Source organism: Mobula hypostoma (genome assembly GCF_963921235.1).
Source record: "Mobula hypostoma chromosome 5 unlocalized genomic scaffold, sMobHyp1.1 SUPER_5_unloc_5, whole genome shotgun sequence".
Classification (NCBI taxonomy): domain Eukaryota; kingdom Metazoa; phylum Chordata; class Chondrichthyes; order Myliobatiformes; family Myliobatidae; genus Mobula; species Mobula hypostoma.
The window spans coordinates 51,428-78,827 of NW_026948117.1; the positions used below are offsets into that span (position 1 = coordinate 51,428).

Consider the following 27,400-nt stretch of genomic DNA (forward strand, 5'->3'; position numbering starts at 1 on the left):
GGGACAGTCTCTCACACACACACTGACCCTCACTGAGAGACGGTCCCACACACACACTGACCCTCACTGGGGGGACAGTCCCACACACACACACACACACACACACTGACCCTCACTGGGGGACAGTCCCACACACACACTGACCCTCACTGGGGGACGGTCACACACACACACTGACCCTCACTGGGGGACAGTCCCATACACACACACACACTGACCCTCACTGAGGGACAGTCCCACACACACACTGACCCTCACTGGGGCATGGTCCCACACAAACACTGACCCTCACTGGAGTACAGTCCCACACACACTGACCGTCACTGGTGGACATTCCCACACACACACACACACACACAGACCCTCACTGGGGACAGTCCCACACACACACTAACCCTCACTGGGGGACAGTCCCACACACACACTGACCCTCACTGGGGGACAGTCCCACACACACACTGACCCTCACTGGAGTACAGTCCCACACACACACTGACCCTCACTGGGGGACAGTCCCACACACACACTGACCCTCACTGGGGGACAGTCCCACACACACACACACACTGACCCTCACTGGGGGACAGTCCCACACACACACTGACCCTCACTGGGGGACAGTCCCACACAGACACACTGACCCTCACTGGGGGACGGTCCCACACACACACTGACCCTCACTGGGGGGCAGTCCCACACACACGCACACACTGACCCTCACTGGGGGACAGTCCCACACACACTGACCCTCACTGGGGGACGGTCCCACACACACACACTGACCCTCACTGGGGGACGGTCCCACACACACACACTGACCCTCACTGGGGGACGGTCCCACACACACACTGACCCTCACTGGGGGACAGTCCCATACACACACACACACTGACTCTCACGGGGGACAGTCCCACACACACACTGACCCTCACTGGGGGACGGTCCCCACACACACTGACCCTCACTGGGGGACAGTCCCACACACACACTGACCCTCACTGGGGGACAGTCCCACACACACTGACCCTCACTGGGGGACGGTCCCACACACACACTGACCCTCACTGGGGGACAGTCCCACACACACACTCACCCTCACTGGGGGACAGTCCCACACACACTGACCCTCACTGGGGGACTGTCCTACACAAACACACACACACACACACACTGACCCTCACTGGGGGACGGTCCCACACACACTGACCCTCACTGGGGGACAGTCCCACACACACACACACACACACACACACACACACTGACCCTCACTGGGGACAGTCCCACACACACACTAACCCTCACTGCAGTACAGTCCCACACAAACACTGACCCTCACTGGTGGACAGTCCCACACACACACACCCTCACTGGGGGACGGTCCCCACACACACACACTGAACCTCACTGGGGGACGGTCACACACACACTGACCCTCACTGGGGGACGGTCCCACACACACACTGACCCTCAATGGGGGACAGTCCCACACACACACACACACACACACACACACACACACACACACACACTGACCCTCACTGGGGGACGGTCCCACACACACACACACACACACACTGACCCTCACTGGGGGACAGTCCCACACACACACACTGACCCTCACTGGGGGACAGTCCCACACACACACTCACTGGGGGACAGTCCCTCACACACACTGACCCTCACTGGGGGACAGTCCCACACACACACACACACACACACACACACACACACACTGACCCTCACTGGAGGACAGTCCCACACACACACTGACCCTCACTGGGGGACGGTCCCACACACACACTGACCCTCACTGGGGGACAGTCCCACACACACACACTGACCCTCACTGGGGGACGGTCCCACACACACACTGACCCTCACTGGGGGACAGTCCCATACACACACACACACACTGACCCTCACTGGGGGACAGTCCCACACACACACTGACCCTCACTGGGGGACGGTCCCACACACACACACTGACCCTCACTGGGGGACGGTCCCACACACACACTGACCCTCAATGGGGGACAGTCCCACACACACACACACACACACACACACACTGACCCTCACTGGGGGACAGTCCCACACACACTGACCCTCACTGGGGGACGGTCACACACACACACTGACCCTCACTGGGGGACGGTCCCACACACACACTGACCCTCACTGGGGGACGGTCCCACACACACACTGACCCTCACTGGGGGACAGTCCCACACACACTGACCCTCACTGGGGGACAGTCCCACACACACACTGACCCTCACTGGGGGACAGTCCCCCACACACACACACACACACACACACACACTGACCCTCACTGGGGGACAGTCCCACACACACACTGACCCTCACTGGGGGACGGTCCCACACACACACACTGACCCTCACTGGGGGACGGTCCCACACACACACACTGACCCTCAATGGGGGACAGTCCCACACACACACACACACACACTGACCCTCACTGGGGGACGGTCACACACACACACTGACCCTCACTGGGGGACAGTCCCATACACACACACACACTGACCCTCACTGGGGGACGGTCCCACACACACACTGACCCTCACTGGGGGACAGTCCCATACACACACACACACTGACTCTCACGGGGGACAGTCCCACACACACACTGACCCTCACTGGGGGACAGTCCCACACACACACTGACCCTCACTGGGGGACGGTCCCACACACACACTGACCCTCACTGGGGGACAGTCCCACACACACACACACACTGACCCTCACTGGGGGACAGTCCCACACACACACTGACCCTCACTGGGGGACGGTCCCACACACACACACTGACCCTCACTGGGGGACGGTCCCACACACACACACTGACCCTCACTGGGGGACGGTCCCACACACACACTGACCCTCACTGGGGGACAGTCCCATACACACACACACACACTGACTCTCACGGGGGACAGTCCCACACACACACTGACCCTCACTGGGGGACGGTCCCACACACACACTGACCCTCAATGGGGGACAGTCCCACACACACACACACACTGACCCTCACTAGGGGTCAGTCCACACACACACTCACCCCCACTGGAGGAAGGTCCCACACACACACTGACCCTCACTGGGGGACGGTCCCACACACACACTGACCCTCACTGGGGGACAGTCCCATACACACACACTGACTCTCACTGGGGGACAGTCCCACACACACACACACACACTGACCCTCACTGGGGGACGGTCTCCACACACACACTGACCCTCACTGGGGGACAGTCCCACACACACACACTGACCCTCACTGGGGGACAGTCCTACACACACACACACTGACCCTCACTGGGGACAGTCCCACACACACACTGACCCTCACTGGGGGACGGTCCCACACACACACTGACCCTCACTGGGGGACAGTCCCACACACACACACACACACACACACACACACTGACCCTCACTGGGGGACAGTCCACACACACACTGACCCTCACTGGGGGATGGTCCCACACACACTGACCCTCACTGGGGGACAGTCCCACACACACACGGACCCTCACTGTGGGACGGTCCCACACAGACTGACTCTCACTGGGGGACAGTCCCCCCCCCACACACACACACTCACCCTCACTGGGAACGGTCCAACACACACACACACACACACACACTGACCCTCACTGGGGGACAGTCCCACACACACACACTGACCCTCACTGGGGGACGGTCCCACACACACACACACACTGACCCTCACTGGGGGACAGTCCCACACACACACTGACCCTCACTGGGGGACAGTCCCACACACACACACACACACACACACACACACTGACCCTCACTGGGGGACAGTCCCACACACACACTGACCCTCACTGGGGGACAGTCCCACACACACACTGACCCTCACTGGGGGACAGTCCCACACAGACACACTGACCCTCACTGGGGGACGGTCCCACACACACACTGACCCTCACTGGGGGACAGTCCCACACACACACACACACTGACCCTCACTGGGGGACAGTCCCACACACACACTGACCCTCACTGGGGGACGGTCCCACACACACACACTGACCCTCACTGGGGGACGGTCCCACACACACACTGACCCTCACTGGGGGACAGTCCCACACACACACACACACACACACACACTGACCCTCACTGGGGGTCAGTCCCACACACACACTGACCCTCACTGGGGGAAGGTCCCACACACACACTGACCCTCACTGGGGGACGGTACCACACACACACTGACCCTCACTGGGGGACAGCCCCACACACACACTGACCCTCACTGGGGGACGGTCCCACACACACACTGACCCTCACTGGGGGACGGTCCCACACACACACTGACCCTCACTGGGGGACGGTCCCACACACACACACTGACCCTCACTGGGGGACAGTCCCATACACACACACACACACTGACTCTCACGGGGGACAGTCCCACACACACACTGACCCTCACTGGGGGACAGTCCCACACACACACTGACCCTCACTGTGGGACGGTCCCACACAGACTGACCCTCACTGGGGGACAGTCCCCCCCCACACACACACACTCACCCTCACTGGGGGACAGTCCCACACACACACTGACCCTCACTGGGGGACAGTCCCATACACACACACACACTGACTCTCACGGGGGACGGTCCCACACACACACTGACCCTCACTGGGGGACATTCCCACACACACTGACCCTCACTGGGGGACAGTCTCTCACACACACACTGACCCTCACTGAGAGACGGTCCCACACACACACTGACCCTCACTGGGGGGACAGTCCCACACACACACACACACACTGACCCTCACTGGGGGACAGTCAGACACACACACACACTGACCCTCACTGGGGGACGGTCCCACACACACACTGACCCTCACTGGGGGACAGTCCCATACACACACACTGACCCTCACTGAGAGACAGTCCCACACACACACTGACCCTCACTGGGGCATGGTCCCACACACACACATACACTCACTGGCAGACAGTCTCACACAGACATATTACCTTCACTGGGGGTCGGTCCCACACACACACACACACACACACACACACACACATACACACTGACCCTCACTGGGGGACAGTCCCACATACACACTGACCCTCACTGGGGGACAGTCCCACACACACACTGACCCTCACTGGGGGTCGGTCCCACACACACACTGACCCTCACTGGAGGACAGTCCCACACACACACTGACCCTCACTGGGGGACAGTCCCACACACACTGACCCTCACTGGGGGACAGTCCCCCACACACACAACAACACACAGACCCTCACTGAGGGACAGTCCGCACACACACACTAACCCTCACTGGGGACACCCACACACACACACTGACCCTCACTGGGGGACGGTCCCACACACACACTGACCCTCACTGGGGGACAGTCCCACACACACACTGACCCTCACTGGGGGACGGTCCCACACACACACTGACCCTCACTGAGGGACGGTCCCACACACACACACTGACCCTCACTGGGGGACGGTCCCACACACACACTGACCCTCACTGGGGGACAGTCCCACACACACACACACACTGACCCTCACTGGGGGACAGTCCCACACACACACACTGACCCTCACTGGGGGACGGTCCCACACACACACTGACCCTCACTGGGGGACAGTCCCACACACACACACACACACACACTGACCCTCACTGGGGGACAGTCCCACACACACTGACCCTCACTGGGGGACAGTCCCACACACACACACACACTGACCCTCACTGGGGGACAGTCCCACACACACACTGACCCTCACTGGGGGACAGTCCCACACACACACTGACCCTCACTGGGGCATGGTCCCACACACACACACACACTGACCCTCACTGGGGGACAGTCCCACACACACACTGACCCTCACTGGTGGACAGTCCACACACACACACACACACACACACACACACACACTGACCCTCACTGGGGGACAGTCCCACACACACTGACCCTCACTGGGGGACGGTCCCACACACACACACTGACCCTCACTGAGGGACAGTCCCACACACACACTGACCCTCACTGGGGGACAGTCCCACACACACACACACACACACACACTGACCCTCACTGGGGGACACACCACACACACACACTGACCCTCACTGGGAGATGGTCTCCCACAGACACTGACCCTCACTGAGGGACAGTCCCACACCCACACACTGACCCTCACTGGGGGACAGTCCCACACACACACTGACCCTCACTGGGGGATGGTCCCACACACACACTGACCCTCACTGAGGGACGGTTCCCCCCCCACACACAGACACTGACCCTCACTGAGGGACAGTCACGCACACACACACACACACACACACACACACACACTGACCCTCACTGGGGGACGGTCCCACACACACACTGACCCTCACTGGGGGACAGTCCCACACACACACACTGACCCTCACTGGGGGACAGTCCCACACACACACTGACCCTCACTGGGGGACAGTCCTACACAAACACACACTGCCCCTCACTAGGGGTCAGTCCGACACACACACACTGACCCTCACTGGGGGACAGTCCCACACACACACTGACCCTCACTGGGGGATGGTCCCACACACACACTGACCCTCACTGGGGGACAGTCCCACACACACACTCACTCCCACTGGAGGAAGTTCCCACACACACACTGACCCTCACTGGGGGACAATCCCATACACACACTGACCCTCACTGAGGGACTGTCCCACATACACACACACACACTGACCCTCACTGAGGGACTGTCTCACACACACACACACACACACACACACACACACACACAGACCCTCACTGAGAGACAGTCCCACACACACACTGACCCTCACTGGGGGACAGTCCCACACACACACTGACCCTCACTGAGGAACAGTCCCACACACACACTGACCCTCACTGAGGAACAGTCCCACACACACACTGACCCTCACTGGGGGACGGTCCCATACACACACAGACACACTGACCCTCACGGGGGACAGTCCCACACACACACACTGACCCTCACTGGGGGACGGTCCCACACACACTGACCCTCACTGGGGGACGGTCCCCACACACACACTGACCCTCACTGGGGGACAGTCCCACACACACACACACACTGACCCTCACTGGGGGACAGTCCCACACACACACTGACCTTCACTGGGGGACAGTCCCACACACACACACACACACACACTGACCCTCACTGGGAACGGTCCAACACACACACACACACACACACACACTGACCCTCACTGGGGGACAGTCCCACACACACACACTGACCCTCACTGAGGGACAGTCCCACACACACACACACTGACCCTCACTGGGGGACAGTCCCACACACACTGACCCTCACTGGGGGACAGTCCCACACACACACACACACTGACCCTCACTGAGAAACAGTCCCACACACACACACACACTGACCCTCACTGGGAGATGGTCCCACACACACACTGACCCTCACTGGGGGACAGTCCCACACACACACTCACTGGGGTACGGTCCCACACACACTGACCCTCACTGAGGGACGGTTCCCCCCCCACACACAGACACTGACCCTCACTGAGGGACAGTCACACACACACACACACACACACACACACACACACACACACACACACACACACACACTGACCCTCACTGGGGGACAGTCCCACACACACACTGACCCTCACTGGGGGACAGTCCCACACACACACAGACACTGACCCTCACTGGGGGCCAGTCACACACACACACTGACCCTCACTGGGGGACAGTCCCACACACACACTGACCCTCACTGGGGGACAGTCCCACACACACACTGACCCTCACTGGGGGACAGTCCCACACACACACTGACCCTCACTGGGGGACGGTCCCACACACACACTGACCCTCACTGAGGGACAGTCCCACACACACACACAGACACTGACCCTCACTGAGGGACAGTCACACACACACACACACACACACACACAGTGACCCTCACTGGGGGACAGTCCCACACTCACACTGACCCTCACTGGGGGACAGTCCCACACACACACACTGACCCTCACTGGGGGACGGTCCCACACACACACTAACCCTCACTGGGGGACAGTCCCACACACACACAGACACTGACCCTCACTGGGGCCAGTCACACACACACACTGACCCTCACTGGGGGATGGTCCCACACACACACACACACACACACACACACGCACACACACACACACACTGACCCTCACTGGGGGACAGTCCCACACACACAGTGACCCTCACTGAGGGAGTGAGTGTGTGACGGGGTGAGGGTGAGGGCCTGATGGTTTGTGGGGTTGAGGGATTGACAGTGTGAGGGGATGTGGGGTGTGAGGGGGCGTGGTGGTTGGAGCAAGAGGTCATGGGTGCGGCTCGTGATGGGATGAGGTGGTGTGAAGCGGTTGGAGTAAGGGGTGAAGTGAATGGGGTGAAAGAGTTCGAGGTGAGGGGATTGAAGTTGGGGTAAGGGGTGAGGGTGTTGTGACGGGATTGTGTGGTGAGCCCACACGCTTTAATCTGTTCTGTCCTGTACTCTCTCTTCCCTTCCCTCCTCTGTCCCCTCCCTCACCCCATCCCTCTCCTCCCTTCCCCATCCCTACTTTCCTTCATCCCTTCCGCATCCCTCCCCCTCCCCTTCCTAACCCCATCCCTCTCCTCCCTTCCCCATCCCTCCCCCTCCTCCCCTAACCCCATCCTTCCCCTCCCATCCCTCATCCCTCCTTTCCTTCATCCCTTCCCCATCCTTCCCCCTCCCCTTCCTAACCCCATTCCTCTCCTCCCTTCCCGTATCCCTCCCCTCCCCCCATCCGTCCCCCACTCCCTTCCTTAACCCCATCCCACCCCTCTCTTCCCCACTGTACTCCCTTAGGCCATGTGCCCTGATGTTTACCGGGGTCTGTGGGGAGGGAGCAAATGCCGGGATTCTCCTGTTCAAACAACTCGGAGCTGTAACTGTCATTCAGGTGGGTCCACGTCAGAGAGCGAGTGTGAGCGTGTGTGTGAGAGGGTGTGTGCATGTGTGAGAGAGTGAGTGTGTGTGTGAGAGGGTGTGTGTGTGTGAGAGGATGTGAGTGTGTGTGAGAGAGTGAGTGTGTGTGTGAGAGCTGTGAATGTGTGTAAGAGAGTGACTGTGTGTGTGAGAGGGTGTGAATGTGTGTGAGAGAGTGAGTGTGTGTGTGAGAGAGAGTGTGTGTGTGAGAGAGTGAGTGTGTGTGAGAGAGTGTGTGTGTGTGAGAGAGGGTGTGAATGTGTGTGAGAGTGAGTGTGTCTGACAGTGAGTGTGTGTGTGAGAGCATGTGAGTGTGTGTGAGTGAGTGAATGTGTGCGAGAGGGTGTGAGTGTGTGTGAGAGAGTGAGTGTGTGTGTGAGAGAGTGTGTGTAAGAGAGTGACTCTGTGTGTGAGAGGGTGTGAGTGTGTGTGAGAGAGTGACTCTGTGTGTGAGAGGGTGTGAATGTGTGTGAGAGAGTGTGAGTGTGAGAGAGAGTGACTGTGTGTGTGAGAGAGTGAGTGTGTATATGTGAGAGTGGGTGTGTGTCTGTCAGAGTGCGTGTGTGAGAGAGTGAGTGTGTGTGAGAGGGTGTGAATGTGTGTGAGAGAGTGAGTGTGTGTGTGTGTGAGAGAGTATGTGTGAGAGAGCGACTGTGTGTGTGAGAGAGTAACTGTGTGTGTGAGAGGGCGTGAGCGTGTGTGAGAGAGTGAGTGCGTGTGTGAGAGAGTGTGAATGTGTGTGAGAGAGTGTCTGTGTGTGTGAGAGGGTGTGAATGTGTATGAGAGAGTGAATGTGTGTGTGTGTGTCTGCGTGAGAGCGTGTGAGTGTGTGTGAGAGAGAGTGTGTGTGTGAGAGGGTGTGAGAGAGTGAGTGTGTGAGAGATTGAGTGTGTGTGAGACGGAGTGTGTGTGAGAGAGGGTGTAAGTGTGTGTGACAGGGTGTGAGTGTGTGTGAGAGAGTGACTGTGTGTGTGAGGATGTGAGAGCGTGTGAGAGAGTGACTGTGTGTGTATGTGAGTGTGCGTGAGAGAGTGACTGTGTGTGTGAGAGGGTGTGAATGTGTGTGAGAGAGTGACTGTGTGTGTGAGAGGGTGTGAATGTGTGTGACAGAGAAACTGTGTGTGTGAGAGGGTGTGAATGTGTATGAGAGAGTGAGTGTGTGTGAGAGAGAGGGTGTAAGTGTGTGTGAGAGGGTGTGAGTGTGTGTGAGAGAGAGTGTGTGTGTGAGAGGGTGTGAGAGAGTGAGTGTGTGAGAGAGTGAGTGTGTGTGAGAGAGAGGGTGTAAGTGTGTATGAGAGGGTGTGAATGTGCATGAGAGAGTGACTGTGTGTGTGAGAGGGTGTGAGAGAGTGAGTGTGTGAGAGAGTGAGTGTGTGTGAGAGAGAGGGTGTAAGTGTGTGTGAGAGGGTGTGAGTGTGTGTGAGAGAGTGACTATGTGTGTGAGGATGTGAGGGTGTGTGAGAGAGTGATTGTGTGTGTGTGAGAGTGACTGTGTGTGTGAGAGGTGTGAATGTGTGTGCGACAGTGACTGTGTGTGTGAGAGGGTGTAAATGAGTGTGAGAGAGTGACTGTGTGGGTGAGAGGCTGTGAATGTGTGTGACAGAGTGAGAGTGCGTGTGAGAGGCTGTGAATGTGTGTGAGAGAGTGAGAGTGTGTGTGAGAGGGTGTGAGTGTGTGTGAGAGAGTGAGTGTGTGTTAGAGAGTGAGTGTGTGTGTGAGAGGGTGTGAATGTGTGTGAGAGAGTGAGTTTGTGTGTGAGAGAGTGAGTATGCGTGTGTGTGAGAGAGAGAGGGTGTGAGTGTGTGTGAGAGGGTGATGTGTGTGAGAGAGTAACTGTGTGTGTGAGAGTGTGTGTGTGTGAGAGAGTGTGAGTGTGTGTGGGTGTGTGTGAGAGGGTGTGAGTATGTGTGAGAGAGTGAGTGTGTGTGTGAGAGAGTGAGTATGCGTGCGTGTGAGAGAGAGCGTGTGAGTGTGTGTGAGAGGGTGACTGTGTGTGTGAGAGAGTAACTGTGTGTGTGAGAGGGTGTAAATGAGTGTGAGAGAGTGACTGTGTGTGTGAGAGGCTGTGAATGTGTGTGAGAGAGTGAGAGTGCGTGTGAGAGGCTGTGAATGTGTGTGAGAGAGTGAGAGTGTGTGTGAGAGGGTGTGAGTGTGTGTGAGAGAGTGAGTGTGTGTGTGAGGGAGTGAGTGTGTGTGAGAGAGTGAGTGTGTGTGTGAGAGGGTGTGACTGTGTGTGAGAGAGTGAGTGTGTGTGTGAGAGAGTGAGTATGCGTGTGTGTGAGAGAGAGAGGGTGTGAGTGTGTGTGAGAGGGTGATGTGTGTGAGAGAGTAACTGTGTGTGTGAGAGTGTGTGTGTGAGAGTGTGAGTGTGTGTGGGTGTGTGTGAGGGTGTGAGTATGTGTGAGAGAGTGAGTGTGTGTGTGAGAGAGTGAGTATGCGTGCGTGTGAGAGAGAGCATGTGAGTGTGTGTGAGAGGGTGACTGTGTGTGTGAGAGAGTAACTGTGTGTGTGAGAATGTGTGCGTGTGTGAGAGAGTGTGAGTGTGTGTGGGTGTGTGTGAGAGGGTGTGAGTATGTGTGAGAGAGTGGGTGTGTGTGAGAGGGTGTGAGTGTGTGTAAGAGAGTGACTGTGTGTGTGAGAGAGTGACTGTGTGTGAGGGTGTGAGTGTGTGTGAGATAGTGACTGTGTGTCAGAGTGTGACTGTGTGTGAGAGAGTGTGTGTGTTTGTGAGAGTGGGTGTGTGTGTGAGAGTGACTGTGTGTGAGAGGTGTGAGTGTGTGTGAGAGAGTGAATGTGTGAGAGAGTGAGTGTGTGTGTCTGAGAGAGAGGATGTGAGTGCGTGTGATTGAGTGTGTGTGTGAGGGTGTGAGTGTGTGAGAGAGGATGTGTGTGTGAGAGAGTGAATGTGTGTGAGAGAGTGACTGTGTGTGTGACAGGGAGTGAGTGTGTGTGAGAGAGTGAGTGTGTGTGTGTGTGTGAGTGAGTGTGTCTGACAGTGAGTGTATGTGTGTGAGAACATGTGAGTGTGTGTGAGTGAGTGAATGTGTGTGAGAGGGTGTGTGTGAGAGAGTGAGTGTGTGTGTGAGAGAGTGTGTGTGAGAGAGTGACTGTGTGTGTAAGAGTGTGTGAGTGTGTGTGAGGGAGTGACTGTGTGTGTGAGAGAATGACTGTGTGTGTAAGAGGGTGTGAATGTGTGTGAGAGAGTGACTGTGTGTGTGAGAGGGTGTGTGTGTGAGAGGGTGTGTGTGTGAGAGTGTGACTGTGTGTGAGAGAGGGTGTGTGTGTGAGAGAGTGAATGTGTGTGAGATGGTGTGAGTGTGTGTGAGAGAGTGTGTGTGAGGGAGTGAGTGTGTGTGTGAGAGAGTGTGAGTGTGTGTGAGAAAGTGAGTGTGTGTGAGAGAGGGTGTGAGTGTGTGAGAGAGTGACTGTGTGTGAGAGTGTGTGTGTGTGTATGTGAGAGTCGGTGTGTGTGTGTGAGGAGTCTGTGAGAGTGACTGTGTGTGTGAGAGAGTGACTGTGTGTGAGAGAGAGAGTGAGTGTGTGTGAGAGAGAGTGACTGCGTGTGAAAGAGAGAGTGAGTGTGTGTGAGAGAGTGAGTGTGTGTGTGTGTCAGAGAGTGACTGTGTGTGTGAGAGTGACTGTGAGTGAGAGAGTGTGTGTGAGAGAGAGTGAGTGTGTGTGAGAGTGAGTGTGTGTGAGAGTGAGTGAGTGTGTGTGAGACAGTGAGTGTGTGTGTGTCAGAGAGTGACTGTGTGTGTGAGAGAGTGACAGTGTGTGAGAGAGTGAGTGTGTGTGTGAGAGAGTGACTGTGAGTGTGAGAGAGTGAGTGTGTGTGTGAGAGAGCGACTGTGTGTGTGAGAGGGTGTGACCATGTGTGTGAGAGTGAGTGCGTGTGTGAGAGAGTGTGTGTATGTGAGAGTGGGTGTGTGTGAGAGAGATTGACTGTGTGTGTGAGAGAGTGACTGTGTGTGAGGGGGTGTGAGTGTGTGTGAGAGTGACTGTGTGTGTGAGAGGGTGTGAATGTGTGTGAGAGAGTGTCTGTGTGTGTGAGAGGGTGTGAATGTGTATGAGAGAGTGAGTGTGTGTGTGTCTGTGTGAGAGTGTGTGAGTGTGTGTGAGAGAGAGTGTGTGTGTGAGAGGGTGTGAGAGAGTGAGTGTGTGAGAGATTGAGTGTGTGTGAGAGAGTGAGTGTGTGTGAGAGGGTGTAAGTGTGTGTGAGAGGGTGTAAGTGTGTGTGACAGGGTGTGAGTGTGTGTGAGAGAGTGACTGTGTGTGTGAGGATGTGAGGGTGTGTGAGAAAGTAATTGTGTGTGTGAGAGAGTGACTGTGTGTGTATGTGAGAGTGTGTGAGAGAGAGTGACTGTGTGTGTGAGAGGGTGTGAATGTGTGTGAGAGAGTGACTGTGTGTGTATGTGAGAGTGAGTGAGAGAGAGTGACTGTGTGTGTGAGAGGGTGTGAATGTGTGTGAGAGAGTGACTGTGTGTGTGAGAGGGTGTGAATGTGTGTGACAGAGTGACTGTGTGTGAGAGGGTGTGAGTGTGTGTGAGAGGGTGTGAGAGAGTGAGTGTGTGTGAGAGAGTGAGTGTGTGTGAGAGGGTGTGAGAGAGTGAGTGTGTGTGAGAGAGTGAGTGTGTGTGAGAGAGAGGGTGTAAGTGTGTGTGAGAGGGTGTGAATGTGTGTGAGAGAGTGACTGTGTGTGTGAGAGGGTGTGAATGTGTGTGAGAGAGTGAGTGTGTCTGACAGTGAGTGTGTGTGTCTGAGAGCATGTGAAGGTGAGTGAGTGAGTGAATGTGTGTGAGAGAGTGTGTGTGTGAGAGGGTGTGAGTGTGTGTGAGAGAGTGAGTGTGTCTGACAGTGAGTGTGTGTGCGAGAGGGTGTGAGTGTGTGTGAGAGAGTGAGTGTGTGTGTGTGAGAGAGTGTGTGTAAGAGAGTGACTCTGTGTGTGAGGGTGTGAGTGTGTGTGAGAGAGTGATTCTGTGTGTGAGAGGGTGTGAATGTGTGTGAGAGAGTGTGAGTGTGTGAGAGAGTGACTGTGTGTGTGAGAGAGCGAGTGTGTATATGTGAGAGTGGGTGTGTGTGTGTCAGAGGGTGTGAATGTGTGTGAGAGAGTGACTGTGTGTGTGAGAGGGTGTGAATGGTGTGAGACAGAGTGCGTGTGTGAGAGAGTGAGTGTGTGTGTGTGAGAGAGAGGGTGTATGTGTGTGTCAGAGGGTGTGAGTGTGTGTGAGAGAGTGAGTGTGTGTGAGAGAGTGAGTGTGTGTGACAGGGTGTGAATGTGTGTGAGTGAGTGAGTGTGTGTGAGAGGGTGTGAGTGTGTGAGAGAGAGTGAGTGTGTGTGTGTGTGTGAGAGTATGTGTGAGAGAGTAACTGTGTGTGTGAGAGGGTGTGAGCATGTGTGAGAGAGTGAGTGCGTGTGTGAGAGAGTGTGAATGTGTGTGAGAGAGTGTCTGTGTGTGTGAGATGGTGTGAATGTGTATGAGAGAGTGAGTGTGTATGTGTGTCTGCGTAAGAGCGTGTGAGTGTGTGTGTGAGAGGGTGTGAGAGAGTGAGTGTGTGAGAGATTGAGTGTGTGTGAGATGGAGTGTGTATGAGAGAGGGTGTAAGTGTGTGTGACAGTGTGTGAGTGTGTGTGAGAGATTGACTCTGTGTGTGAGGATGTGAGGGTGTGTGAGAGAGTGATTGTGTGTGTGAGAGAGTGACTGTGTGTGTATGTGAGTGTGTGTGTGAGAGAGTGACTGTGTGTGTGAGAGGGTGTGAATGTGTGTGAGAGAGTGACTGTGTGTGTGAGGATGTGAGGGTGTGTGAGAGAGTGATTGTGTGTGTGAGAGAGTGACTGTGTGTGTGAGAGGGTGTGAATGTGTGTGACAGAGAGACTGTGTGTGTGAGAGGGTGTGAATGTGTATGAGAGAGTGAGTGTGTGTGAGAGAGAGGGTGTAAGTGTGTGTGAGAGGGTGTGAGTGTGTGAGAGAGAGTGTGTGTGTGAGAGGGTGTGAGAGAGTGAGTGTGTGAGAGAGTGAGTGTGTGTGAGAGAGAGGGTGTAAGTGTGTGTGAGAGGGTGTGAATGTGTGTGAGAGAGTGACTGTGTGTGTGAGAGGGTGTGAATGTGTAAGAGAGTGAGTGTGTGTGTGTGTCTGTGTGAGAGGGTGTGAGTGTGTGTGAGAGAGAGTGTGTGTGTGAGATGGTGTGAGAGAGTGAGTGTGTGAGAGAGTGAGTGTGTGTGAGAGAGTGAGTGTGTGTGAGAGAGAGGGTGTAAGTGTGTGTGAGAGGGTGTGAGTGTGTGTGAGAGAGTGACTCTGTGTGTGAGGATGTGAGGGTGTGTGAGAGAGTGATTGTGTGTGTGAGAGTGACTGTGTGTGTGAGAGGTGTGAATGTGCGTGCGACAGTGACTGTGTGTGTGAGAGGGTGTAAATGAGTGTGAGAGAGTGACTGTGTGTGTGAGAGGCTGTGAGTGTGTGTGAGAGAGTGAGAGTGCATGTGAGAGGCTGTGAATGTGTGTGAGAGAGTGAGAGTGTGTGTGAGAGGGTGTGAGTGTGTGTGAGAGAGTGAGTGTGTGTGTGAGGGAGTGAGTGTGTGTGAGAGAGTGAGTGTGTGTGTGAGAGGGTGTGAATGTGTGTGAGAGAGTGTGTGTGTGAGAGAGTGAGTATGCGTGTGTGTGAGAGAGAGAGGGTGTGAGTGTGTGTGTGAGAGGGTGATGTGTGTGAGAGAGTAACTGTGTGTGTGAGAGTGTGTGTGTGTGAGAGTGTGAGTTTGTGTGGGTGTGTGTGAGAGGGTGTAAGTATGTGTGAGAGAGTGAGTGTGTGTGTGAGAGAGTGAGTATGCGTGTGTGTGAGAGAGCGTGTGAGTATGTGTGAGAGGGTGACTGTGTGTGTGAGAGAGTAACTGTGTGTGTGAGAGTGTGTGCGTGTGTGAGAGAGTGGGAGTGTGTGTGGGTGTGTGTGAGAGGGTGTATGTGTGAGAGAGTGGGTGTGTGTGAGAGGGTGTGAGTGTGTGTAAGAGAGTGGCTGTGTGTGAGATAGTGACTGTGTGTGAGGGTGTGAGTGTGTGTGAGAGAGTGACTGTGTGTGTCAGAGTGTGACTGTGTGTGTAAGAGGGTGTGAATGTGTGTGAGAGAGTGACTGTGTGTGTGAGAGGGTGTGTGTGTGAGAGTGTGACTGTGTGTGAGAGAGGGTGTGTGTGTGAGAGAGTGAATGTGTGTGAGATGGTGTGAGTGTGTGTGAGAGAGTGTGTGTGAGGGAGTGACTGTGTGTGTGAGAGAGTGTGAGTGTGTGTGAGAAAGTGAGTGTGTGTGAGAGAGGGTGTGAGTGTGTGAGAGAGTGACTGTGTGTGAGAGTGTGTGTGTGTGTATGTGAGAGTGTGTGTGTGTTTGAGAAGGAGTCTGTGAGAGTGTGTGTGAGAGAGTGTGAATGTGTGTGAGAGAGTGACTGTGTGTGAGAGAGAGTGAGTGTGTGTGAGAGAGAGTGACTGCGTGTGAAAGAGAGAGTGAGTGTGTGTGAGAGAGTGAGCGTGTGTGTGTGTCAGAGAGTGACTGTGTGTGAGAGAGTGACTGTGAGTGAGAGAGTGAGTGTGTGTGAGAGTGAGCGTGTCTGAGAGTGAGTGAGTGTGTGTGAGACAGTGAGTATGTGTGTGTCAGAGAGTGACTGTGTGTGTGAGAGAGTGACTGTGTGTGAGAGAGTGAGTGTGTGTGTGAGAGAGTGACTGTGAGTGTGAGAGAGTGAGTGTGTGTGTGAGAGAGCGACTGTGTGTGTGAGAGGGTGTGACCATGTGTGTGAGAGTGAGTGCGTGTGTGAGAGAGTGTGTGTATGTGAGAGTGGGTGTGTGTGAGAGAGATTGACTGTGTGTGTGAGAGAGTGACTGTGTGTGAGGGGGTGTGAGTGTGTGTGAGAGTGACTGTGTGTGAGAGGGTGTGAATGTGTGTGAGAGAGTGTCTGTGTGTGTGAGAGGGTGTGAATGTGTATGAGAGAGTGAGTGTGTGTGTGTCTGTGTGAGAGTGTGTGAGTGTGTGTGAGAGAGAGTGTGTGTGTGAGAGGGTGTGAGAGAGTGAGTGTGTGAGAGATTGAGTGTGTGTGAGAGAGTGAGTGTGTGTGAGAGGGTGTAAGTGTGTGTGAGAGGGTGTAAGTGTGTGTGACAGTGTGTGAGTGTGTGTGAGAGATTGACTCTGTGTGTGAGGATGTGAGGGTGTGTGAGAGAGTGATTGTGTGTGAGAGAGAGTGACTGTGTGTGTATGTGAGTGTGTGTGTGAGAGAGTGACTGTGTGTGTGAGAGGGTGTGAATGTGTGTGAGAGAGTGACTGTGTGTGTGAGGATGTGAGGGTGTGTGAGAGAGTGATTGTGTGTGTGAGAGAGTGACTGTGTGTGTGAGAGGGTGTGAATGTGTGTGACAGAGAGACTGTGTGTGTGAGAGGGTGTGAATGTGTATGAGAGAGTGAGTGTGTGTGAGAGAGAGGGTGTAAGTGTATGTGAGAGGGTGTGTGTGTGAGAGAGAGAGTGTGTGTGTGAGAGGGTGTGAGAGAGTGAGTGTGTGAGAGAGTGAGTGTGTGTGAGAGAGTGAGTGTGTGTGAGAGAGAGGGTGTAAGTGTGTGTGAGAGGGTGTGAATGTGTGTGAGAGAGTGACTGTGTGTGTGAGAGGGTGTGAATGTGTATGAGAGAGTGAGTGTGTGTGTGTCTGTGTGAGAGGGTGTGAGTGTGTGTGAGAGAGAGTGTGTGTGTGAGATGGTGTGAGAGAGTGAGTGTGTGTGAGAGAGAGAGTGTGTGTGAGAGAGAGGGTGTAAGTGTGTGTGAGAGGGTGTGAGTGTGTGTGAGAGAGTGACTCTGTGTGTGAGGATGTGAGGGTGTGTGAGAGAGTGATTGTGTGTGTGAGAGAGAGTGTGTGTGTGAGAGGGTGTGAGAGAGTGAGTGTGTGAGAGATTGAGTGTGTGTGAGACGGAGTGTGTGTGAGAGAGGGTGTAAGTGTGTGTGACAGGGTGTGAGTGTGTGTGAGAGAGTGACTGTGTGTGTGAGGATGTGAGAGCGTGTGAGAGAGTGACTGTGTGTGTATGTGAGTGTGCGTGAGAGAGTGACTGTGTGTGTGAGAGGGTGTGAATGTGTGTGAGAGAGTGACTGTGTGTGTGAGAGGGTGTGAATGTGTGTGACAGAGAAACTGTGTGTGTGAGAGGGTGTGAATGTGTATGAGAGAGTGAGTGTGTGTGAGAGAGAGGGTGTTAGTGTGTGTGAGAGGGTGTGAGTGTGTGTGAGAGAGAGTGTGTGTGTGAGAGGGTGTGAGAGAGTGAGTGTGTGAGAGAGTGAGTGTGTGTGAGAGAGAGGGTGTAAGTGTGTATGAGAGGGTGTGAATGTGCATGAGAGAGTGACTGTGTGTGTGAGAGGGTGTGAGAGAGTGAGTGTGTGAGAGAGTGAGTGTGTGTGAGAGAGAGGGTGTAAGTGTGTGTGAGAGGGTGTGAGTGTGTGTGAGAGAGTGACTATGTGTGTGAGGATGTGAGGGTGTGTGAGAGAGTGATTGTGTGTGTGTGAGAGTGACTGTGTGTGTGAGAGGTGTGAATGTGTGTGCGACAGTGACTGTGTGTGTGAGAGGGTGTAAATGAGTGTGAGAGAGTGACTGTGTGGGTGAGAGGCTGTGAATGTGTGTGACAGAGTGAGAGTGCGTGTGAGAGGCTGTGAATGTGTGTGAGAGAGTGAGAGTGTGTGTGAGAGGGTGTGAGTGTGTGTGAGAGAGTGAGTGTGTGTTAGAGAGTGAGTGTGTGTGTGAGAGGGTGTGAATGTGTGTGAGAGAGTGAGTTTGTGTGTGAGAGAGTGAGTATGCGTGTGTGTGAGAGAGAGAGGGTGTGAGTGTGTGTGAGAGGGTGATGTGTGTGAGAGAGTAACTGTGTGTGTGAGAGTGTGTGTGTGTGAGAGAGTGTGAGTGTGTGTGGGTGTGTGTGAGAGGGTGTGAGTATGTGTGAGAGAGTGAGTGTGTGTGTGAGAGAGTGAGTATGCGTGCGTGTGAGAGAGAGCGTGTGAGTGTGTGTGAGAGGGTGACTGTGTGTGTGAGAGAGTAACTGTGTGTGTGAGAGGGTGTAAATGAGTGTGAGAGAGTGACTGTGTGTGTGAGAGGCTGTGAATGTGTGTGAGAGAGTGAGAGTGCGTGTGAGAGGCTGTGAATGTGTGTGAGAGAGTGAGAGTGTGTGTGAGAGGGTGTGAGTGTGTGTGAGAGAGTGAGTGTGTGTGTGAGGGAGTGAGTGTGTGTGAGAGAGTGAGTGTGTGTGTGAGAGGGTGTGACTGTGTGTGAGAGAGTGAGTGTGTGTGTGAGAGAGTGAGTATGCGTGTGTGTGAGAGAGAGAGGGTGTGAGTGTGTGTGAGAGGGTGATGTGTGTGAGAGAGTAACTGTGTGTGTGAGAGTGTGTGTGTGAGAGTGTGAGTGTGTGTGGGTGTGTGTGAGGGTGTGAGTATGTGTGAGAGAGTGAGTGTGTGTGTGAGAGAGTGAGTATGCGTGCGTGTGAGAGAGAGCATGTGAGTGTGTGTGAGAGGGTGACTGTGTGTGTGAGAGAGTAACTGTGTGTGTGAGAATGTGTGCGTGTGTGAGAGAGTGTGAGTGTGTGTGGGTGTGTGTGAGAGGGTGTGAGTATGTGTGAGAGAGTGGGTGTGTGTGAGAGGGTGTGAGTGTGTGTAAGAGAGTGACTGTGTGTGTGAGAGAGTGACTGTGTGTGAGGGTGTGAGTGTGTGTGAGATAGTGACTGTGTGTCAGAGTGTGACTGTGTGTGAGAGAGTGTGTGTGTTTGTGAGAGTGGGTGTGTGTGTGAGAGTGACTGTGTGTGAGAGGTGTGAGTGTGTGTGAGAGAGTGAATGTGTGAGAGAGTGAGTGTGTGTGTCTGAGAGAGAGGATGTGAGTGCGTGTGATTGAGTGTGTGTGTGAGGGTGTGAGTGTGTGAGAGAGGATGTGTGTGTGAGAGAGTGAATGTGTGTGAGAGAGTGACTGTGTGTGTGACAGGGAGTGAGTGTGTGTGAGAGAGTGAGTGTGTGTGTGTGTGTGAGTGAGTGTGTCTGACAGTGAGTGTATGTGTGTGAGAACATGTGAGTGTGTGTGAGTGAGTGAATGTGTGTGAGAGGGTGTGTGTGAGAGAGTGAGTGTGTGTGTGAGAGAGTGTGTGTGAGAGAGTGACTGTGTGTGTAAGAGTGTGTGAGTGTGTGTGAGGGAGTGACTGTGTGTGTGAGAGAATGACTGTGTGTGTAAGAGGGTGTGAATGTGTGTGAGAGAGTGACTGTGTGTGTGAGAGGGTGTGTGTGTGAGAGGGTGTGTGTGTGAGAGTGTGACTGTGTGTGAGAGAGGGTGTGTGTGTGAGAGAGTGAATGTGTGTGAGATGGTGTGAGTGTGTGTGAGAGAGTGTGTGTGAGGGAGTGAGTGTGTGTGTGAGAGAGTGTGAGTGTGTGTGAGAAAGTGAGTGTGTGTGAGAGAGGGTGTGAGTGTGTGAGAGAGTGACTGTGTGTGAGAGTGTGTGTGTGTGTATGTGAGAGTCGGTGTGTGTGTGTGAGGAGTCTGTGAGAGTGACTGTGTGTGTGAGAGAGTGACTGTGTGTGAGAGAGAGAGTGAGTGTGTGTGAGAGAGAGTGACTGCGTGTGAAAGAGAGAGTGAGTGTGTGTGAGAGAGTGAGCGTGTGTGTGTGTCAGAGAGTGACTGTGTGTGTGAGAGTGACTGTGAGTGAGAGAGTGTGTGTGAGAGAGAGTGAGTGTGTGTGAGAGTGAGTGTGTGTGAGAGTGAGTGAGTGTGTGTGAGACAGTGAGTGTGTGTGTGTCAGAGAGTGACTGTGTGTGTGAGAGAGTGACAGTGTGTGAGAGAGTGAGTGTGTGTGTGAGAGAGTGACTGTGAGTGTGAGAGAGTGAGTGTGTGTGTGAGAGAGCGACTGTGTGTGTGAGAGGGTGTGACCATGTGTGTGAGAGTGAGTGCGTGTGTGAGAGAGTGTGTGTATGTGAGAGTGGGTGTGTGTGAGAGAGATTGACTGTGTGTGTGAGAGAGTGACTGTGTGTGAGGGGGTGTGAGTGTGTGTGAGAGTGACTGTGTGTGTGAGAGGGTGTGAATGTGTGTGAGAGAGTGTCTGTGTGTGTGAGAGGGTGTGAATGTGTATGAGAGAGTGAGTGTGTGTGTGTCTGTGTGAGAGTGTGTGAGTGTGTGTGAGAGAGAGTGTGTGTGTGAGAGGGTGTGAGAGAGTGAGTGTGTGAGAGATTGAGTGTGTGTGAGAGAGTGAGTGTGTGTGAGAGGGTGTAAGTGTGTGTGAGAGGGTGTAAGTGTGTGTGACAGGGTGTGAGTGTGTGTGAGAGAGTGACTGTGTGTGTGAGGATGTGAGGGTGTGTGAGAAAGTAATTGTGTGTGTGAGAGAGTGACTGTGTGTGTATGTGAGAGTGTGTGAGAGAGAGTGACTGTGTGTGTGAGAGGGTGTGAATGTGTGTGAGAGAGTGACTGTGTGTGTATGTGAGAGTGAGTGAGAGAGAGTGACTGTGTGTGTGAGAGGGTGTGAATGTGTGTGAGAGAGTGACTGTGTGTGTGAGAGGGTGTGAATGTGTGTGACAGAGTGACTGTGTGTGAGAGGGTGTGAGTGTGTGTGAGAGGGTGTGAGAGAGTGAGTGTGTGTGAGAGAGTGAGTGTGTGTGAGAGGGTGTGAGAGAGTGAGTGTGTGTGAGAGAGTGAGTGTGTGTGAGAGAGAGGGTGTAAGTGTGTGTGAGAGGGTGTGAATGTGTGTGAGAGAGTGACTGTGTGTGTGAGAGGGTGTGAATGTGTGTGAGAGAGTGAGTGTGTCTGACAGTGAGTGTGTGTGTCTGAGAGCATGTGAAGGTGAGTGAGTGAGTGAATGTGTGTGAGAGAGTGTGTGTGTGAGAGGGTGTGAGTGTGTGTGAGAGAGTGAGTGTGTCTGACAGTGAGTGTGTGTGCGAGAGGGTGTGAGTGTGTGTGAGAGAGTGAGTGTGTGTGTGTGAGAGAGTGTGTGTAAGAGAGTGACTCTGTGTGTGAGGGTGTGAGTGTGTGTGAGAGAGTGATTCTGTGTGTGAGAGGGTGTGAATGTGTGTGAGAGAGTGTGAGTGTGTGAGAGAGTGACTGTGTGTGTGAGAGAGCGAGTGTGTATATGTGAGAGTGGGTGTGTGTGTGTCAGAGGGTGTGAATGTGTGTGAGAGAGTGACTGTGTGTGTGAGAGGGTGTGAATGGTGTGAGACAGAGTGCGTGTGTGAGAGAGTGAGTGTGTGTGTGTGAGAGAGAGGGTGTATGTGTGTGTCAGAGGGTGTGAGTGTGTGTGAGAGAGTGAGTGTGTGTGAGAGTGAGCGTGTCTGAGAGTGAGTGAGTGTGTGTGAGACAGTGAGTATGTGTGTGTCAGAGAGTGACTGTGTGTGTGAGAGAGTGACTGTGTGTGAGAGAGTGAGTGTGTGTGTGAGAGAGTGACTGTGAGTGTGAGAGAGTGAGTGTGTGTGTGAGAGAGCGACTGTGTGTGTGAGAGGGTGTGACCATGTGTGTGAGAGTGAGTGCGTGTGTGAGAGAGTGTGTGTATGTGAGAGTGGGTGTGTGTGAGAGAGATTGACTGTGTGTGTGAGAGAGTGACTGTGTGTGAGGGGGTGTGAGTGTGTGTGAGAGTGACTGTGTGTGAGAGGGTGTGAATGTGTGTGAGAGAGTGTCTGTGTGTGTGAGAGGGTGTGAATGTGTATGAGAGAGTGAGTGTGTGTGTGTCTGTGTGAGAGTGTGTGAGTGTGTGTGAGAGAGAGTGTGTGTGTGAGAGGGTGTGAGAGAGTGAGTGTGTGAGAGATTGAGTGTGTGTGAGAGAGTGAGTGTGTGTGAGAGGGTGTAAGTGTGTGTGAGAGGGTGTAAGTGTGTGTGACAGTGTGTGAGTGTGTGTGAGAGATTGACTCTGTGTGTGAGGATGTGAGGGTGTGTGAGAGAGTGATTGTGTGTGAGAGAGAGTGACTGTGTGTGTATGTGAGTGTGTGTGTGAGAGAGTGACTGTGTGTGTGAGAGGGTGTGAATGTGTGTGAGAGAGTGACTGTGTGTGTGAGGATGTGAGGGTGTGTGAGAGAGTGATTGTGTGTGTGAGAGAGTGACTGTGTGTGTGAGAGGGTGTGAATGTGTGTGACAGAGAGACTGTGTGTGTGAGAGGGTGTGAATGTGTATGAGAGAGTGAGTGTGTGTGAGAGAGAGGGTGTAAGTGTATGTGAGAGGGTGTGTGTGTGAGAGAGAGAGTGTGTGTGTGAGAGGGTGTGAGAGAGTGAGTGTGTGAGAGAGTGAGTGTGTGTGAGAGAGTGAGTGTGTGTGAGAGAGAGGGTGTAAGTGTGTGTGAGAGGGTGTGAATGTGTGTGAGAGAGTGACTGTGTGTGTGAGAGGGTGTGAATGTGTATGAGAGAGTGAGTGTGTGTGTGTCTGTGTGAGAGGGTGTGAGTGTGTGTGAGAGAGAGTGTGTGTGTGAGATGGTGTGAGAGAGTGAGTGTGTGTGAGAGAGAGAGTGTGTGTGAGAGAGAGGGTGTAAGTGTGTGTGAGAGGGTGTGAGTGTGTGTGAGAGAGTGACTCTGTGTGTGAGGATGTGAGGGTGTGTGAGAGAGTGATTGTGTGTGTGAGAGTGACTGTGTGTGTGAGAGGTGTGAATGTGCGTGCGACAGTGACTGTGTGTGTGAGAGGGTGTAAATGAGTGTGAGAGGCTGTGAGTGTGTGTGAGAGAGTGAGAGTGCGTGTGAGAGGCTGTGAATGTGAGAGAGTGAGAGTGTGTGTGAGAGGGTGTGAGTGTGTGTGAGAGAGTGAGTGTGTGTGAGGATGTGAGGGTGTGTGAGAGAGTGATTGTGTGTGTGAGAGAGTGACTGTGTGTGTGAGAGGATGTGAATGTGTGTGAGAGAGTGTGTGTGTGAGAGGGTGTGAATGTGTGTGAGAGAGTGACTGTGTGTGTGAGAGGGTGTGAATATGTGTGACAGAGTGACTGTGTGTGTGAGAGGGTGTGAATGTGTATGAGAGAGTGAGTGTCTGTGTGTCTGTGTGAGAGGGTGTGAGTGTGTGTGAGAGGGTGTGAGGGAGTGAGTGTGTGAGAGAGTGAGTGTGTGTGAGAGAGTGAGTGTGTGTGAGAGAGAGGGTGTAAGTGTGTGTGAGAGGGTGTGAATGTGTGTGAGAGAGTGACTGTGTGTGAGAGGGTCTGAATGTGTGTGAGAGAGTGACTGTGTGTGTGAGAGGGTGTGAATGTGTGTGACAGAGTGACTGTGTGTGTGAGAGGGTGTGAATGTGTATGAGAGAGTGAGTGTGTGTGTGCCTGTGTGAGAGGGTATGAGTGTGTGTGAGAGAGAGTGTGTGTGAGAGGGTGTGAGAGAGTGAGTGTGTGAGAGAGTGAGTGTGTGTGAGAGAGTGAGTGTGTGTGAGAGAGGGTGTAAGTGTGTGTGAGAGGGTGTGAGTGTGTGTGAGAGAGTGACTCTGTGTGTGAGGATGTGAGGGTGTGTGAGAGAGTGATTGTGTGTGTGAGAGTGACTGTGTGTGTGAGAGGTGTGAATGTGCGTGCGACAGTGACTGTGTGTGTGAGAGGGTGTAAATGAGTGTGAGAGAGTGACTGTGTGTGTGAGAGGCTGTGAGTGTGTGTGAGAGAGTGAGAGTGCATGTGAGAGGCTGTGAATGTGTGTGAGAGAGTGAGAGTGTGTGTGAGAGGGTGTGAGTGTGTGAGAGAGTGAGTGTGTGTGTGAGAGAGTGAGTGTGTGTGTGAGGGGGTGTGAATGTGTGTGAGAGAGTGAGTGTGTGTGTGAGAGAGTGAGTATGCGTGTGTGTGTGAGAGAGAGAGGGTGTGAGTGTGTGTGTGAGAGGGTGATGTGTGTGAGAGAGTAACTGTGTGTGTGAGAGTGTGTGTGTGTGAGAGAGTGTAAGTTTGTGTGGGTGTGTGTGAGAGGGTGTGAGTATGTGTGAGAGAGTGAGTGTGTGTGTGAGAGAGTGAGTATGCGTGTGTGTGAGAGAGCGTGTGAGTGTGTGTGAGAGGGTGACTGTGTGTGTGAGAGAGTAACTGTGTGTGTGAGAGTGTGTGCATGTGTGAGAGAGTGTGAGTGTGTGTGGGTGTGTGTGAGAGGGTGTGAGTATGTGTGAGAGAGTGGGTGTGTGTGAGAGGGTGTGAGTGTGTGTAAGAGAGTGACTGTGTGTGAGAGAGTGACTGTGTGTGAGGGTGTGAGTGTGTGTGAGAGAGTGACTGTGTGTGTCAGAGTGTGACTGTGTGTGAGACAGTTTGTATGTTTGTGAGAGTGGCTGTGTGTGTGAGAGAGTGAGTGTGTGTGAGAGAGTGACTGTGTGTGAGAGGGTGTGAGTGTGTGTGAGAGAGTGTCTGTGTGTGTGAGAGAGTGTCTCTGTGTGTGAGAGGGTGTGAATGTGTATGAGAGAGTGAGTGTGTGTGAGAGAGAGAGTGTGTGTGAAAGGGTGTGAGAGAGTGAGTGTGTGAGAGATTGAGTGTGTGTGAGAGAGTGAGTGTGTGTGAGAGGGTGTAAGTGTGTGTGAGTGGGTTTAAGTGTGTGTGACAGGGTGTGAATGTGTGTGAGAGAGTGACTGTGTGTGTGAGGATGTGAGGGTGTGTGAGAGAGTGATTGTGTGTGTGAGAGAGTGACTGTGTGTGTGAGAGGGTGTGAATGTGTATGAGAGGGTGTGAGTGTGTGTGAGAGAGAGTGTGTGTGAGAGGGTGTGAGAGAGTGAGTGTGTGAGAGAGTGAGTGTGTGTGAGAGAGTGAGTGTGTGTGAGAGAGAGGGTGTAAGTGTGTGTGAGTGGGTGTGAATGTGTGTGAGAGAGTGACTGTGTGTGAGAGGGTGTGAATGTGTGTGAGAGAGTGACTGTGTGTGTGAGAGGGTGTGAATGTGTGTGACAGAGTGACTGTGTGTGTGAGAGAGTGTGAATGTGTATGAGAGAGTGAGTGTGTGTGTGCCTGTGTGAGAGGGTATGAGTGTGTGTGAGAGAGAGTGTGTGTGAGAGGGTGTGAGAGAGTGAGTGTGTGAGAGAGTGAGTGTGTGTGAGAGAGTGTGTGTGTGTGAGAGAGAGGGTATAAGTGTGTGTGAGAGGGTGTGAGTGTTTGTGAGAGAGTGACTCTGTGTGTGAGGATGTGAGGGTGTGTGAGAGAGTGATTGTGTGTGTGAGAGTGACTGTGTGTGTGCGAGGTGTGAATGTGCGTGCGACAGTGACTGTGTGTGTGAGAGGGTGTAAATGAGTGTGAGAGAGTGACTGTGTGTGTGAGAGGCTGTGAGTGTGTGTGAGAGAGTGAGAGTACATGTGAGAGGCTGTGAATGTGTGTGAGAGAGTGAGAGTGTGTGTGAGAGGGTGTGAGTGTGTGAGAGAGTGAGTGTGTGTGTGAGAGAGTGAGTGTGTGTGAGAGAGTGAGTGTGTGTGTTAGAGGGTGTGAATGTGTGTGAGAGAGTGAGTATGCGTGTGTGTGAGAGAGAGGGTGCGAGTGTGTGTGTGAGAGGGTGATGTGTGTTAGAGAGTAACTGTGTGTGTGAGAGTGTGTGTGTGAGAGAGTGTGAGTTTGTGTGGGTGTGTGTGAAAGGGTGTGAGTATGTGTGAGAGAGTGAGTGTGTGTGTGAGAGAGTGAGTATGCGTGTGTGTGAGAGAGCGTGTGAGTGTGTGTGAGAGGGTGACTGTGTGTGTGAGAGAGTAACTGTGTGTGTGAGAGTGTGTGCGTGTGTGAGAGAGTGTGAGTGTGTGTGGGTGTGTGTGAGAGGGTGTGAGTATGTGTGAGAGAGTGGGTGTGTGTGAGAGGGTGTGAGTGTGTGTAAGAGAGTGACTGTGTGTGAGAGAGTGACTGTGTGTTGGGGTGTGAGTGTGTGTGAGAGAGTGACTGTGTGTGTCAGAGTGTGACTGTGTGTGAGACAGTTTGTGTGTTTGTGACAGTGGCTGTGTGTGTGAGAGTGACTGTGTGTGAGAGGGTGTGAGTGTGTGTGGGAGAGTGAGTGTGTGTGTGAGAGAGTGACTGTGTGTGAGAGGGTGTGAGTGTGTGTGAGAGAGTGTCTGTGTGTGTGAGAGAGTGTCTCTGTGTGTGAGAGGGTGTGAATGTGTATGAGAGAGTGAGTGTGTGAGAGATTAAGTGTGTGTGAGAGAGTGAGTGTGTGTGAGAGGGTGTAAGTGTGTGTGAGTGGGTGTAAGTGTGTGTGACAGGGTGTGAGTGTGTGTGAGAGAGTGACTGTGTGTGTGAGGATGTGAGGGTGTGTGAGAGAGTGATTGTGTGTGTGAGAGAGTGACTGTGTGTGTGAGAGGGTGTGAATGTGTGTGAGAGAGTGTGTGTGTGAGAGGGTGTGAATGTGTGTGAGAGAGTGACTGTGTGTGTGAGAGGGTGTGAATGTGTGTGACAGAGAGACTGTGTGTGTGAGAGGGTGTGA

The 27,400-nt window shown here is 53.7% G+C and overlaps 1 protein-coding gene across 1 annotated transcript in view; it reads left to right on the forward strand.

The window, feature by feature from the left end:
- agxt2 (alanine--glyoxylate aminotransferase 2) overlaps nucleotides 1-27,400 on the forward strand; it is a gene marked incomplete at its 5' end in the record, with an annotated part of 97,335 nt that overhangs the window by 51,324 nt on the left and 18,611 nt on the right. Inside the window, one exon of the mRNA XM_063038904.1 lies at nucleotides 8,979-9,072. Coding sequence (XP_062894974.1) covers nucleotides 8,979-9,072 — 94 coding nt within the window. The remainder of the gene's footprint in view (nucleotides 1-8,978; nucleotides 9,073-27,400) is intronic.